Below are 14,929 nucleotides of genomic sequence, written 5' to 3'. Positions count from 1 at the left end.
GTGAAAGTTGGGATTTTCAAGCAGAATTGATTATCGCCCGCTCTGTGAACACACCTCGGCTTGTGCGCAAAGGAAACGCTTCTTCCCACGGATTGCTAACCAATGTAAAGCAGACGGTCATCAGGTAATCTAAGAAAAGACTAACCAAAATTCGATGTCTAAAGACGGTGTTCAGAATTTTTAGGCTAGGGAGGCCATTGTTAAATTGTGAAAAGGACCATTCATGGGTGTGATTACCGTTTAGCACAATTATTATGTATGCTTGTAGCGCTACACCAAGTTTTACATCATTTGTAGAGACGGTCACTACCGGGAACTCTTTGAACCGGATCAAAATTGGAGGCTTTTTATTTTGCCAGAAGAGATGATCCGATATAAGATTGAATGAGATATATTGTTTTGACTGACGTTCGACCAATAGACATGCAATATGCACGATTCTGCTGTCGTGATCTTGTTGCACCACGGACTTCTGCTTTTTAGGTTCGAGCAAGTTGCATTCATGTTATAGTCATCCTGAACTAGCAAAAATGTATTGTACGAAGACTAAACGTCATCCATTCACGCTACGGGGAACTTCACCAAAGTGTCTTTCATTTCAGGACATTGAATCCTGCTTTCTTGACCCTCTCAGTTCCAGTCAGTATTTAATTTCATGAACCTGTGCGCATTAAATTTTTCGTCGATTCATCCATGTGGAAGAGCTCGCGAAGCAAATAGTGATACTGGGCTGGCGTGCTTCCAAATTTGTCTTTCCTCGACAATGCCAAATATTCCCATGTGGAAGCGGTCAGCAGATTTACGAAGATTGTTGCGATGCTTTACATGATATTGCTTTAGATACCATTCTCATTTGTTCACTGATTCACTGATGCGAGGGTACATACGCATGTCCGCAGTTGTGGAAATGGGCCCTAGCCCCTGGGGATCCTTACCAACGTGTGAGTAACATTTTATTCGCTAGGGTTTGAACCAAACTGCCCAAGTTCTAAACATGGAGATTAAATGGTTCGTTGAGTACCCTTGACGCGCAATGTGTCGTCTATGCTCCCGGTGGCAAGACAAGGCAGCCAGTGCACCGGTGAACATTGAAATAGATGAAATCCTAAGGATGGAGTATGACTTGAAATGGATCTTGTCTCCCAATCGTGAGGTGGTGTGGCCGCTGTACATCAGTGAATTCATGAGTCCGTGATATGGTAGTCATGAGACCTATAGACCGATACAATTACGCTTTTGCCAAATATATCTATGTATTCTAGAAGAAATTTGTGTTGTTCATAAATGACCATTGATCCGTGCAAATCTAGACTTAGAAGATGCGTCAATGACGAGGTTCAAGTATAGCGACATCATAGCAAGTAAGATACAATAGTCCAGCACCCTCACCCTGCAAGTCCATTCTCAGTTTGACTCGTATATGCTTCAGGTTCAAGGCCATCTAAGCCATTTTAATGGAAAGCCGCTTTGGCAATGACCGGCAAATGTTTAGACCACGTGACTACAATGACAAGGGTTCAAGTATAGCGACATCATAGCAAGTAAGATACAATAGTCCAGCACTCTCACCCTGCAAGTCCATTCTCAGTTTGACTCGTATATGCTTCAGGTTCAAGGCCATCTAAGCCATTTTAATGGAAAGCCGCTTTGGCAATGAAGGTACCAGGAGAACGTCCTAGTGATGTCCACTCTTGTTGATGGTACCTCTTAGACAGCACCAATCCTTGACCCATACCATTCTGCCAAGTCGCTTCTTCACCCGTTGCGTTACCCGACTGAACGTGACTTCGTAGTGGTTCTCATACCACGTCACGAGTTCGTCTAGATTTTTCTGGAGATACACAAAAACATCGAATGAGTACTGTCCATAGCAAAGCAGCACGACTACCGGTTAGAAGGTACCAAAGGACATATTTCGTACATATTTCTATCTCCTAATTCAATTTGACGCTCGGCACAGTATTACATATGGATCCTCTGGTTTATGAACAGCGATGGTGTGTTTAGGTGATTGGGGCGGGACAGAAGGATATGATCTCTTCGTAGAGGAACTCTTTGAGCTGTTCGCGGCTGATATCGTCCTTGTGTACTGCCGAATACGGTAAATATGCATGTGCGCTTATCAAACCTGAGTACTTACGGTCGAATTCAAAGAACTCCGGGTCGAGCGGTGGTGCAACTGGTTCGTCATCGGGATCGTGCTGAATCACAAGTAAGCTTGTGCGTTCGAGGAGTAAGAAGTACACATACATATGCTTCGAGGTATGGGTGAGCCAAAGCCTCTTCGACTGTTATGCGTTTCTTAGGATCGAATGTCTAGGAGAAAGGTTTGAGCTACCACTCAAATAGATGAGAAGATCGTGACTTACGAGAGTCTTTGTCAAGAAGTCTACAGCCAAAGGATTGGCGTTGGGGAAGATTTGCGCAAATGGCCGGCGTTTGCGGAAAGGAAGAGCTCGAATATAATCTCGTGATCTGCGTGTGGTAATGGCGTAAAACTCGTCCAGCATTGGTGTGCCGAGAACATCCAAGATCAAGGTGAGCTGATGGTGGTAGTCTCTGCCGGGGAACAAAGGTTTTTCGGAGAGCATCTCAGCCAAAATGCATCCAACAGACCAGACGTCGATAGCTTTAGTATATTGCTTGAACGTCAGCATGATCTCAGGGGCTCGGTACCACCGTGTAGCGACATATTCGGTCATAAACCCGGTTTCGGTGCCTGATGGTTCGGCGGTCTTTACTGATCGTGCCAGCCCAAAGTCGCAGACCTTGAGATCACAGTTTGCATTAAGGAGGAGATTTGAAGGTTTGAGATCACGGTGGATGACATCAGCAAAATGTAGGGCCTTGAGTGCGCGCAGGGTTTGATATATGAAATATTGAGCGTGGTCATCTGAGAGGTCTTGGGTTCGGATAACTGCATGTCCATCAGCTCCTGGATCACTGTGTGAAAGTTTGAATGACATGTGAGTTGAATAACATATTTTTACGCACGATAAACTTCTTTGAAAGCGTCTAGAGAAGGAGGCTTGATAATGTCCAAAATTGAAATGATCTTTAAAGTTATGACTGAGCACGTAAATATAACGAATGGCCAGCAGACACGCTCACATTATCGCTCACGCCAGCTTCACTGAGAAATTTGAGGAGTTTTAGTTCTCGGAGTGTCCGCAAGCAGAACATGGAATGATCAAAGGGTGCGATCTTCTTGATGGCAACCTTGCGGCCACTGGGCCGGTGAACAGCTGAACAGACGATACCACATGCACCCTCGCCTACGACATCGAGAACCTGATACTGAGTACCTATTGAGAGAAAGACTTTGTTAAATTGAATGATTGAATAGCAAGGACGAAGACATACCAACGTTGAATCTAACTTTCCTCGGTGCGGGTGCAGCTTGGGATGTAGCACCGTGTTTTGATTTTGAGGGTGCTGCAGCGACATCTGGAGCCTGCTGAGGGTTTTCAGGCATCTAGAGATAAATGGGAGAAGGAGGGAACGTGGAGGACAAGAAAACTATAAGCAAGGCACAAAGTAGTATAATCTTGCGTGCGTTGTGTACGTAGAATCAGCGTCCAAGTTTAGCGATGAGTATGTTCAGGTGGAGGTTTATATCGAATATTTTCTCCTGTGGGTGGAATTCTGGGGCCGTGGAAGGAGTGTCGAGGCCGACATCTAGAGCTGTCGAGACGTCTGGTGGCGAGGAGCTGGAAGAACTACAGGAAGTTGGTTCTGAGGGAAATGGAGGAGGGAGGCTGTCGCATAGCTCAGAGTACCACGCGATATCGTTTTTCTTCCTCCGTATGGTCTGTCTCGTAACCCATCCAACCCATCGCATCAACTCTATATTCTTGTCTCTGTTAGACTCTCCAAAAACAGGTATTATGGTGCCCCGGTTAAGGCTGAAGTGCAGTGCAAGCGTGCCATGGGGATCACGATACAGTTGACTCCGTAAAAGACGGTCGACCGAACGATCCAGGCGCACAGCTTGGTAGAGATAATGTCGCGCAAAGGTGGCATGGCCTGCGCGCGAGATATGCTTCAGTAAGATATTGTACGAAGTAGTATTAGGCCGGGCGTGGGGTGTTACTAGGTGTGGCTCGGTCGACGCGGGGTTTGCGATTCCAAAGTCATCCTCATCATCGAACTCTTGTGAATAGTGCTGGCTGGCTTGTGGTGGAAAGGGTTGGGTGAGAACCTCGGATACGTATCACCAAGTCAAGGTTGAAAGATGTTAAAGGCATATCCCGAGCTGACATTTCCTTGAGCAGCTTCCGGCAAAGCTTGCTTGCATCAGCAAGCATGTCCTCACACTACACCTTATATATTGGCAGAGACAAACGGTGTGCGATTGCTTTGAGGCATAGGCCGAATGGATCCAGTTTGCAGACGTGCGTGAGTTCTGCGAGTACTTGCATTGCACTGGTATAGTGACCCACAGCGGCGAACTGATGCAGAACGACATGGTAGTCGTCAGGAGTGGCATCTGCGCCTGTTGCTTGGATATTACGCATGATAGTCTTGAGATGGGCCTCAAAATGGTGAGGGATGCGAGAAGCTTGGCCTGCTTGCATGCGACGCGCTGTACTATACGCGCCTGGGACGCAGCATTCAAACTCAGCTGTGCACGTGATCGTTTAATCATAAGTCCCACATGGCGGTGATGGTACTACTCCAAAAGATCAAACCGCAAAGCTTCATTTACAAAACACTCATCCTACCACAATACAATGATCAATATTAATCTGTCGATCCGATTGACATGGTACAACGTAACTCGAGTGTACGCGGTGAGTACCAATGCTATCTACTCGTTGATCATTGCTAAAAATATGTTAGCGGCATGCTCGATTTATCCAGCGTCCTGAAACGCCACATGGACAAGTGCATTTGGGGCGAGGGCAAAGGGGGAGAGTCCCAAGTCCGGAAGTAGAGGTTGCGGGTGGTGATGCGGAGGTCCCGCTGGGAGTCGGACGTTGGGAGAAGCTGAAGGAGAGGTTCAGAGGGCTGTGCAAGATGTGAGCCAGGTCATCCGGTGAGACTCTATGCGACGATTGTCGAGCTACCAAAACTCACCCGTTCGCATCGACTTGCCATAGATATCCCAATTCCCGATCTTTGTTCTGCTGGATGTTAAGGATGCAATGAGTTAGCAACGATGCGATTGATTAGTAGAGTCGGAAGGAAGGCATTTTCGTGGTCCCGTTGATAGTTACATATGAAAAAATCGTAACGTCCCTTACACGATCGTCGGGAGCAAGGGACATATCGAGAACATGATAATAGTGCATGTTCGTCAGAGGTCGACGGCACTTGACAATACGCCCGGTCGTATTAGAGTTCGAGTTGGCGTTCGTCTTCGTTGCTGCCTCGGTACTTAAAACGGGTTAAGCCGGGGTGCCATCGCATGCAAGAATTGTGAGATTGACTCTGTCAGCTCTGGTGATGAGGGCATAGGGCGCACTGTGGGGCATGCGATAGGCTGGAGCGAGTCCCCGACTTCCAGTTTGATCAAGCCATCGTTAGGTTGTAGACCTACTTTGTCGTTGTCAGTATTTTCGTTATCTCTATTTCTGAGCGCATCGACCCGCACGTCCATGCAGAGCGAGACCTCGCGCAACTCACGACAACGCCTGACGATGATATTCAAAGCATGCAGGGACACGGGGGTATTACGCAGCCCCAAGTCAAGAATGTGGAGATGAGGACATATACGAGCGAGCATGAGGATGTCGACGTCGGTGAGTACGATGGAGGTTGTACGGCTGGGAGAAAGTATGAGGGTACTGAGGCGTGCAAGATTCGGGTGGGCGAGTAGGGGGCGAAATTCGAAAGAGGAGGGTGGGATGGATTGAAAATAGCATGACTCGGTTATAAATATGTGCTCTAGTTTCGTGTTTGTATCGGCGAGAGAAGTGAGGAATTGGGACCAGGTGTTAGCGGAACTCTGGCCTTCTGCATTGAACTGAATTGTTTTGAGGTTGCAGAATGTGATGGAAGGATTATTGGAGGAACCGAAATTGAGGATTTGGAAGGTGCGTAAGAAAGATGTGAAAAGGTCCAGATTGTCATCGCATGAGATGTACAGGTGAGTGAGTGCGGAAAAGGGCTGAGGGATGTGGAGAGGTAGGGTAGGGATGCTGTCGATACCTAGCTTTAAAGTGAGGGATCGGAGAGATGGCCAGAGTGCAATGACATTGAGGATGGTGCTCGGGACATGATGCAACTGGCATGTCGAAAGTTCTGTGAGACCATCGGGATAACTGATGAGGAGGGATTCAATTTCGGAGGGATTTTGTCAGTCATGAAGAGGCTGCCCTTGATCTCAAGAGCTTTGAGGCGAGGGGCGAAGGTAGGGAGTGCAGGGATGATGGCTTTGCGAAATGAAGATGAGATGTCGAGGGAGGGGATCTCAACTGTGGGTAAGAGGAGTTTGAGGACTGGGATACAGGTGAGAGAAGAATCATGCCATGCGAGGGATCGTAGCTTTGGAAAGAGAGGTGATTGCTTTTGAGCACATGCAATGAAGGATGGGTATGCAAAGCAGCTGGGGGATTCCTTGTTGGCACTCGGGGGGATTCTTAGAAGACTCCGCAGTTCGGCTTGATGGGAGTTCCTGATCATCTAGAGGTTCATGATCCGGTTTCAAAATCATAGCAGAGTACTTGCTCTCCTGTGCAATACAAGCTGTCGAGTTCTGTGACGAAAGGCACATAGCCGAGTTTCAGAATCGCGTTGAGAAGAACGGTCAAGAAGGGACAGTCTACGAGTGCCGATCGAATGAGCGTTACACGCGCCTCTTCGAAAATTCTTCGGTGGACTCGGATCTTGTCGCTGTATTGTAAAGGCGCGATGGCAGATGTCCGTGGGAGCACCATGGGCGGGGCAACACCCGAAGAGCCCTGATAAGTCATCAGTAATTGACGATTTGTAAATCGTGATTACTCACCATAGTGCTAGTGAGGCCCCTCAGCTTTGATCGGGCATGCGGATAGGGCCAAATTCTAACATCTAACCCTTTTACCGGCGGTTGGCGACTGCGTGATCCAGATGGACCAGGAACGGGAGGCGAAGGCTCACTGACGGTGAACGAATCTCCAAGAGGTAGTGGCTCGTCGAGGTGCAGCGGTGGCTCTCCAATTTGAAGAGGCTGAATATCTTCTGCCTCTGGTGTCAAAGTAGATATCCCGTCAACGGACACGATGGGAGGAGGGAACGCGGAAAGGTATCGAGGAGGATGCAAATGTGGTGGCCCGGAGTCCGCGTAAGGAGTAGCAGAAGAGTTGTATATCGGATGATACCCTGTCTGTGAATTATCAAGGGCGAAATGAAACGGGTCATGGAGGAGTGACGCTGATGGGTTGACTTTGCCAACACCTATCGCGGGAAACTGTTAAACATGGGGTGTCGCAAGCGAGACGAATTGCATACTTGGAGAATGATCATAATAGCCAACACAGTCACAGTTTACCCGACACAATCAGTCTGCATGAAACTGAAAAAAAAATGTCGCCCCCGACCCCAAGAGAAGGGATCAAGGTGCTATAACGACCCATCAGCCGAGACGACAGCACCATAAACTGACGGAACTTACCGCAGTTGCTGGCAATCCTCCTCTCAACGATGCAGAAGCCTCAGATCGGGTGCAGGTTATGGTGATACTGCATGAACAAGAGTGTGATCGCTGTGATCGACCAAAAGGTGTCATCCATTTGTCACCATCTATATGAGCCAAATAGTGGTCATGATTAGCTATCACGAGTGCATTGAAACTTAAGGACGTACTGAAGATATTGCCTGGGTAGTCGTATGTTCATGTTCTTTGCAATCAAAAGCCTGTGAAAGCGGCAGTTCTCCCAATCAAGTGGTGTCACTTTGACAGTGGCAGTTCCGGGTGGTCAAGAGGTAATTGAAGAAAGTGCGAATCTTTGTCCACTGATCTAGCAAGCAAAATAAAATTGGTCAATCATAACTTGGAGATGATAGATAAATTATAAAATCTCACAAAGCGGTCACCACCATGACAGTCCATCAGTATGATAGCACAACAAAGAATTTATAAATCCAGCTATGAATAATAAGGATGAGTTTCACTTACTAAGGGTAGAAAGCCTGAGTAGCGGTGGTCACTATCATGGGACACGAGTGGAGTCATCCTGCACACAGGAAGATAAACAATTGTAAACAAAAAATTGCACCAACCTTCTACCGAATAAGAACCCCCCTGACAAGTTATAAAGGAAATGATATTCCCTGATTGAATGAATTCGAAAGGGTCAGTACATAATGTTGACCGGCTGTTGGAACTAATATCAGCCTGAGTGGGGTTGGATGTGCGTGCCAGATTATCGAGAAGAAAGGTAGTAGGAGTAGCGACTGCGGCCGCATCGCATGTCTGGTGAAAGTGTGACATCATGATGCTGCTACTAACGGTACTTTAGACTCGGATAGTCACGGTATACCGCACTCACGATAATGCACTGGCAACAGTCAAGAAAATTAAGCTTATAGTACATTTTATATTTCGTGAAGACTTAAGGCATGGGAGTACAGGTACGAGATTTGGAAGGAGCTTTAGAAAGAGATATGATCGTAATCGTCGTCACCATCCTCATCACACCCGTCACCGTCACCATCCTCTATAGCTCCTTCATCCAGTTCTTCATCACTACTAAGCTCCTCCTCATCACATTCTTCATCGTCCTCCGAGTCCAGGTCATAGTCGTATTCGTGGCCTTCACCATCACCTGCCTCGTCACAGCCCACGTCGCCCTCATTACCTTCAATTACATTGTCTATAGAATCGGTCAATGCCACCGATACAGAGCCCAGGCAACATTTGATGATCTTCCGCAGTGTTGCAGAATGTCCAACACCTAAGTGATTATACCGCATGAACATATCACGATCGGCGAATCTGGCTCAAAATGTGAGTGTTAATACACCACTGGAAGATCTGTACTTACATCCCAACATAATACTCCTCCCAGTCATCCAGCTGTTCCCCAGGACGCGCCAGTGATTTTCCATGGCGCAGGGAGCTTATGCCACGTCCTGCAGCGAATGCAGGGATCAGATGTGCCCCTCGAATTACCTGCCCAGGATCCAGGAAACCAAAGGCATCGCGGTCGGACTCCTCCACAAAGCCAATCTTCGGAAGACGAGCATATTTACTGCCAGATCTATAACTCTGTACGACTGCCAGCCATCTTACCCAGAGTACCTCCAGATGCCGCTTCACTGGTTGACCCGCATTGGTGAGCCATACCTCCATATGGTAGATGCCCAATACTCGGGCATACCAGTAGGGATGGCTGGGAGTTGTCTCTCCTGAAAGAACCATAACATCCGCGTGAGTTCTTGGGTTGATCGTGTCGTACTCGCGCCTCAAGTCGTAGGTCGTATAGTGCACCTGCATAGTCTGTACGGAATAGATCGTGTTATTGGGAATAATGACAGAATTTCGTTCTTCATCCGTGAACGTGTGGTCGCAATAGCTAACGTCTAGCTCCTGCAACCTATAAATGATGTGATCCCTCAGTCTGGGCACGAAATCCTGACCGTCACTATGAATAAATCATAAAGTGCCGCCAAAGTAAGATATGACTGTTACCTTAAGGGCAGGATCACCGTTATTCTCTCTGAGAAACGCAAAAATATCGACTGGGTTGTTCCGAGTGATCGCGATATAGTGATGATTGTCGTAGGATGCCGATGGGGGGGCATTGGATGGTGGTTGGCTGCTAGAGGATGAGATGCCTCCAACTTCTGCCACTCGCCGTAATACGCGGCGTCTGCGTTCATGTTTGGCCAGCTGAGCTGGTGTATCTAATTTGCTGGTGAGCGGATAAAAGGCCTTCAGTGCTCGGTGAGCAAGTTCCCCCTGATACAACTTAATTTCGGTGCAAAATATAATGTAGACCGTACGTACGATTTGAGTGGTGAAGGAATCCGTGGTCCCGAAGAGCATAATGGTTCTAACATAATCCCCCATGGCGTGAAATTTATAGGTGCCCATGCTGAACTTCTTCGCCCTTGGCCCGTTCGATTCCGGAATGACGCCGTTCGCTTCAGAATGTTGAGCAGCCCTTCGTTGACGGGCTGTTCTTTCCTTGGGTAACTCTAAAGTGTTGAAGGCCGCACAAGTGTCGTCTCGAAATTTCCGCAATATGCGAGACAGTTTCTTGAAAGTTTCCTCGAGAAAATGTAATGAGGACTCCGAGTGCATCCTAAGCTTCGCCAGCGCATGCCATTCTGCGAATCGATACAGCAGAGATTGTACGAGCGCATTATGTTCAGCGGGGAACAGCCCATCAAAGACAGGGATCGCACACTGGTAATGAAGAGCTGTCAGCGGGCCAAATGTCGATAACTAGTAACAAAGAAAAACCTGTAAAATGTCCTCAAAATCACGCGCTGCTAATCGTTTCATCTCAGATGTGTTGTTTGAGAACTTGCGAATCACGCCGTTGCCAAAGGTCGGGACCTGTCGAAACCTACAACAAAGTCGAGGAAGTGGACGCCTGTTAGCAAACAACAACATAGCTTATGCGGTCCTCGTACCTGCTGTCGAGAGCCGCGACAAGCTCACTACCGCGAGGAAGGGCGTGAAGGAGCCTGAGGAGGTGTATAAACAACGCCTTCCAGGTGCCCAGTTCGCACTCGTGCATGAAGTCGACTACAAGCATGCGGAATGAGTCGAGGCCGAGCGGTCCGAGTTTCTGGGCGAATCTATTCTGTGAGTAGACTACGTGAGCCGATAAGAAAATGGAATGAAAGTAATCTCACCTACCAGGGTAGGTACCCAAGAGCCCTCTCCAAGGGTGTGCTCTACCTTGACACCGTCTACTGTATTTCCGTTCGTGTAGATAAAAGTACGAGCTTTGAGTATCTTCGCCATCACATACTCACGAAGATTGGCGACGCGACTTCTCATGTCCCTCGAAAGCCCAAGAAAATTAAACAGGTTTTTGGGCGTCAGACAACGAGGGCACGGACACAAGCCCATGTCTTTGATAGTCGCGATTAAAACCCTGTAAATTTACGAGTGATTCGATGTTTTGATAAGGTCCATGAAGTAACGCACTTTTCTGGATAATCCGCGGAATACGTGAAAATTCGGGGAAAGACCCTCCGAAAGACCCCGTCAGCACATCTCAAAACAATGCCGTGCTGGTATGCAGACAGAAAATCTTCATCTATCAGAATGTCCCAGCAGGAATGGAATAACTCCCTGCGGCAGTGGGTATGCAGGGACGCCATGCCCGTTTTCGATATGCCGGACAGTCTACTCAAAACGTCTTTGACACTGTCAGGAAGCTAACGTTTACAATCAGTGTAAATACGCATGCACATTCAGAGGCACGTACTGAAGGTAGAAACCCTACCAGATGACACGCCCCTGACTTGGGTGATGATCGGGCGTATTTTGTCAAATTACCGAAGTACATATACAGAGGCCAGGCTTTGGCAGTCCCAAAGTTTGCTAGATGAGTAGCATCGGAGAAGAACATCAGACCGGCGATGACACGTTCTAGTGAACATCCAGGTTCCTTTGGAAGCCTCTGAATGTCGTCTTGAGCTTCTAGCCAGGTATCCGAGGTATATAGCTCGTCGTAAATCCGCTCTTCATGGCCGTCTAGAGGGTCCTTCCATAATCGTTTGAAAGGAAAAAGATGATATGCTCCAGCTTGCACGTCTGCAAACGCCGCGCGTATGACTTCAACGAGAGGTCGATAATGGAATCCGTGGATAGTATAAGGTAGCGGGTCATTCTCGCTTGTCCTCGTGGGGATACTGATGGTGACGCCAGTCTGAACCCAGTCGTCTGGGAAAGTAACTCTTTTTCCACTCTCATCCATATCCAGTTCTCGCAAGTTCTGCCTTACCGAGAAGTTCTCAAAGTCTTTGCGGTCGAAATCATCCGCTAGAATGACATCTTTGACTAGGTGCGAGACTGTTTTTTCCGATAATAAGTTGCCACCAGAATGCATCCATGACATAAGTCGATAGACAGACATGTTGGGAAAAGGGTAAGGCGGCGCGAAGACTTTTGCTGGAGAATCAGCCTCTTGAGCACTAGTTTTCGGAGATGTTCTGGCAAGTAGTGAGGATTGAATCAACTGATCTGGTTCGAAGGAAGGACGACGTGGATAGAGCCGACAAAGGCCAAACGAGTTGAAGGTGGACTTAAGGGTGTCTCTTAAGGTCAAAAGAACACGTCGAATTCGGGATCGGGCAGGTAGTGAGGCTGTTTGTGATGATGGAATGCCTGCTCTATCGGAATGATTGAGATCGTCCGGCGAAGACCTGATATTATCAAGATATCTCGGAATTCGTCCCATTGGGAGTGCTCGTTCACCTGAAATGATGATAAGAGTAAGTAATTGGTAGATATCTCAGAGGATCGTGGCGCCCAAGCCTGAGAGGGCACGAACCTAAATCATGGTCAGTGCAAGAACCACTCCCCGTCATCTCAACATCAACTTGATCAATTTGGGGCGTCTCCGAGCCAAGGGTGTGCTGCGAGTCTAGCACAGGACTGGACGCACTGCATAAATCGCGAGCTACAGAAATTGGTCCAAGGAGTCTGCTAGGAGTAATCGGTTTAAGATTTGGACGGTCCCTCACTGCGGCTGCATGTCCAGCGAAAGAAATTCTGCGCCCCTGCCAAATTTGATGATTTTTAAATACGGGAAGTTCAGGAAGGAGTCACGACTCACCACGACTGGCTCATCAGTAGCGTTTGCTTTGGAAAAGTTTATCAACGCCTCCTTTGCGCGATCTTGTCGTTTCCGACTCGCCAGACTACTGGCTCTCTTGAAAAAACAACAGGACGCGCGATGCCTACTTAGTCCCCGATTGTCAGTGGTCCTCTCCCAGGAGCAGCCCGGAGCATTGCAAGATACCATCAAAATAAAGAAGAATACACCGATACAAACTTGAAGCACTTTGGAAAAGCGCATGGCAGTTTTGAGCCAGCTAGTACCGTGTTGCCAAGACGCCTTTCAAGTTCAAGTTACAACTAGTAGTACCATGGACAGTTGGACTTGGATGAAATTTTCTTGAGAAGTTGGCACCAGGATTATGGTGAAAACTTAGAAGAAGCCAATGAATGGTCTGCACCGGTGGTACGTATTCACTAGTCAAAATTATACAAAAAATGTGACTTGTCTAGCAAATTAATATTTCAAGCGTCCAGCGTTGTGTGATCTACCAATAGACAGACATGATTCACTAGTACTACTGGTATTGCGAGGGCGAGTTAGGAATTGTAACGGTACAAATGGCAATATCATATAAGATGCCATTGAGATATCCATCTCAATCGATCGTCTATGCTCTGGACAAGCTCTAGAAGCATGTAAATGAACGCAAATAATGCCTAAGGTAGCACATACCAGCTATCCGCAGAGCGCATCTCTTTGGCATCATTTAGGATGCCGAGTACAGCATCCGTTCGACGGATAGAAGTCCTGATACTGTCGCGGACTTCAGTAGGACAAGAACTTGCTGAGGCGCCACGACGGGACAATGACAGGCGTTGATGAAACATTTCCATTAAATGCTGCACTTCTTGCTCGGCCTTCGAGAAGTCGCGTTTTGAATCTTCACGCATGGAGCGAGCGAGAGCTTTTCCCCTCTCGAATTCCGAGATTTCCCAGCACGCGGCATGGTAGTTCATGCGACAGCGTTCACGAACTGCTTCCAGGTATTGAACAGCACAAAGAAAGGAGTTTGTGCCAAGTTCTCCCAGAATCTTCAAATACGTATCCCTAGCCTAAACACGATGCAACTCATCAGAATTAATATGAAAACTTGAAACAACGCTTACATTCTCGTTGATGGTGCCCGATGAATCATCGACATCGAAAGGTCTGCCTACCAATCGATTGAATATATGTTGGTCTTCAAATCGTGTGGTCCAACGGGGAGGATCGCAGTGTTTGCTCTGAGGAGAACTTGGAGTCTGCAGCTCAACTCCGTTAAACGGACTGTTGAGGTCACGGCGCGAACTCTTCGAATTGGGTGTCAAAGGGAATATATCGTCATCTGTGTCGTTGGCTGCTGTTTTTTTCATATTTAAGTATTTCTCCCAGTGACATATACTTGTAAGTCTTTCATACCTGATCCTGTTGCAGAAACTAATGAGGGAGAGCTTGGAGTAGAACTCGAATATTGGCTGGGAGTTCCAACAGTGGGAAGATAACAAGAGCGAGGAGGCGTGGAGGGGAGTTTACATGGAGCTTCAGCTTCAAGCTCATTACTGGAAGATGGAGCCAAGTTGAAGTTCATAATTTTCAACTCGTAAGGTCACGGGGATCCTGGAGATCCTAGGTTGAAGTGCTACGACGCCGTGTTCCCGTGCGTGAGGTAAATAGGCTCATCGGAGTTTGAACCTCCTGGAACTCGTGCAAGTGAATACACACCTCTTATCGCCTCACACCAACTCAGTACATATCCTAAACAGGAATGAGCCCAGAGGACCTAGGTTTTATAATTAGAATATAGCTCAAACTGAGAGCAGAGATAGTTTTTTGCATGATTCATTGTGCTTTGTCACCTACTTGACGTATAGATCTACTTCAGCAGCCAACGAGAGAACCAAGTATAGTACTACCTCTCTGCTATGCCGAAACGAAATTTGTTTATTGTTGCAAACCTCGTTCAACGGACGAAGTCGAGCTGCACATATTAAATTGCGAACCTCACTTTACTAATCCGGGAATAACTTAGCACATATTACTTCGTTGAAACTCACTTTACTAATCCGGGAATAAGATAGCCCCAATGATTAATGAGCTACGGAGGCACTCTAGGCTACGCATACCTGAGCATGTGCGTATGGCGTCAGAACTTCTACCCTGCAACAGTACGTCACTAGTCACATAATCAATATAAAAGCTCACCCCTTGAGGTCTGACTC

The 14,929-nt window shown here is 47.4% G+C and overlaps 4 protein-coding genes across 4 annotated transcripts; all 4 read right to left on the bottom strand.

The window, feature by feature from the left end:
- Positions 1 to 1,835: 1,835 nt before the first annotated feature.
- Positions 1,836 to 3,598, bottom strand: F5891DRAFT_1030459 (kinase-like domain-containing protein). Its single transcript, XM_041361568.1, has 7 exons — positions 3,364 to 3,598; positions 3,112 to 3,305; positions 2,995 to 3,055; positions 2,370 to 2,935; positions 2,251 to 2,316; positions 2,141 to 2,201; positions 1,836 to 2,089 (listed from the first exon to the last, which is right to left on the bottom strand). Exons 1-7 carry the CDS (start codon positions 3,473 to 3,475, stop codon positions 2,004 to 2,006), a joined length of 1,146 nt encoding a protein of 381 aa, XP_041226774.1. The 5' UTR covers positions 3,476 to 3,598; the 3' UTR covers positions 1,836 to 2,003.
- F5891DRAFT_1187894 (uncharacterized protein) lies at positions 3,572 to 4,517 on the bottom strand (the record flags this gene model as incomplete). Its single annotated transcript, XM_041366915.1, has 2 exons — positions 3,572 to 4,173; positions 4,346 to 4,517. 2 exons carry the CDS (start codon positions 4,515 to 4,517, stop codon positions 3,572 to 3,574), a joined length of 774 nt encoding a protein of 257 aa, XP_041226773.1.
- A 310-nt stretch (positions 4,518 to 4,827) lies between these two features.
- F5891DRAFT_1223874 (uncharacterized protein) lies at positions 4,828 to 7,449 on the bottom strand (the record flags this gene model as incomplete). Its single annotated transcript, XM_041369472.1, has 7 exons — positions 4,828 to 5,010; positions 5,247 to 5,379; positions 5,433 to 6,229; positions 6,268 to 6,619; positions 6,688 to 6,905; positions 6,953 to 7,393; positions 7,435 to 7,449. The coding sequence occupies 7 exons, from the start codon at positions 7,447 to 7,449 to the stop codon at positions 4,828 to 4,830; spliced, it is 2,139 nt and encodes a 712-aa protein (XP_041226772.1).
- Positions 7,450 to 12,984: 5,535 nt separating this feature from the next.
- Positions 12,985 to 14,083, bottom strand: F5891DRAFT_979733 (uncharacterized protein; the record flags this gene model as incomplete). The annotated part of the gene is made up of 4 exons (XM_041376921.1): positions 12,985 to 13,144; positions 13,404 to 13,783; positions 13,838 to 13,884; positions 13,999 to 14,083. 4 exons carry the CDS (start codon positions 14,081 to 14,083, stop codon positions 12,985 to 12,987), a joined length of 672 nt encoding a protein of 223 aa, XP_041226771.1.
- Between the last annotated feature and the right edge of the window lie 846 nt (positions 14,084 to 14,929).

Source organism: Suillus fuscotomentosus, assembly GCF_016647785.1.
Source record: "Suillus fuscotomentosus strain FC203 chromosome Unknown F5891scaffold_23, whole genome shotgun sequence".
Classification (NCBI taxonomy): Eukaryota; Fungi; Basidiomycota; class Agaricomycetes; order Boletales; family Suillaceae; genus Suillus; species Suillus fuscotomentosus.
Note: the sequence above shows the minus strand (reverse complement) of the source record. Positions and strands in the feature narration are given on the sequence as shown.

Coding starts and splice junctions, on each gene's coding strand:
- F5891DRAFT_1030459 (XM_041361568.1), bottom strand. CDS start 3,475: ATGCCTGAAAACCCTCAGCAGGCTCCAGATGTCGCTGCAGCACCCTCA. Junction 2,936..2,994: donor CGCTTTCAAAGAAGTTTATC/GTGCGTAAAAAT, acceptor ACAGTGATCCAG/GAGCTGATGGACATGCAGTT. Junction 2,317..2,369: donor ACTTCTTGACAAAGACTCTC/GTAAGTCACGAT, acceptor CCTTTCTCCTAG/ACATTCGATCCTAAGAAACG.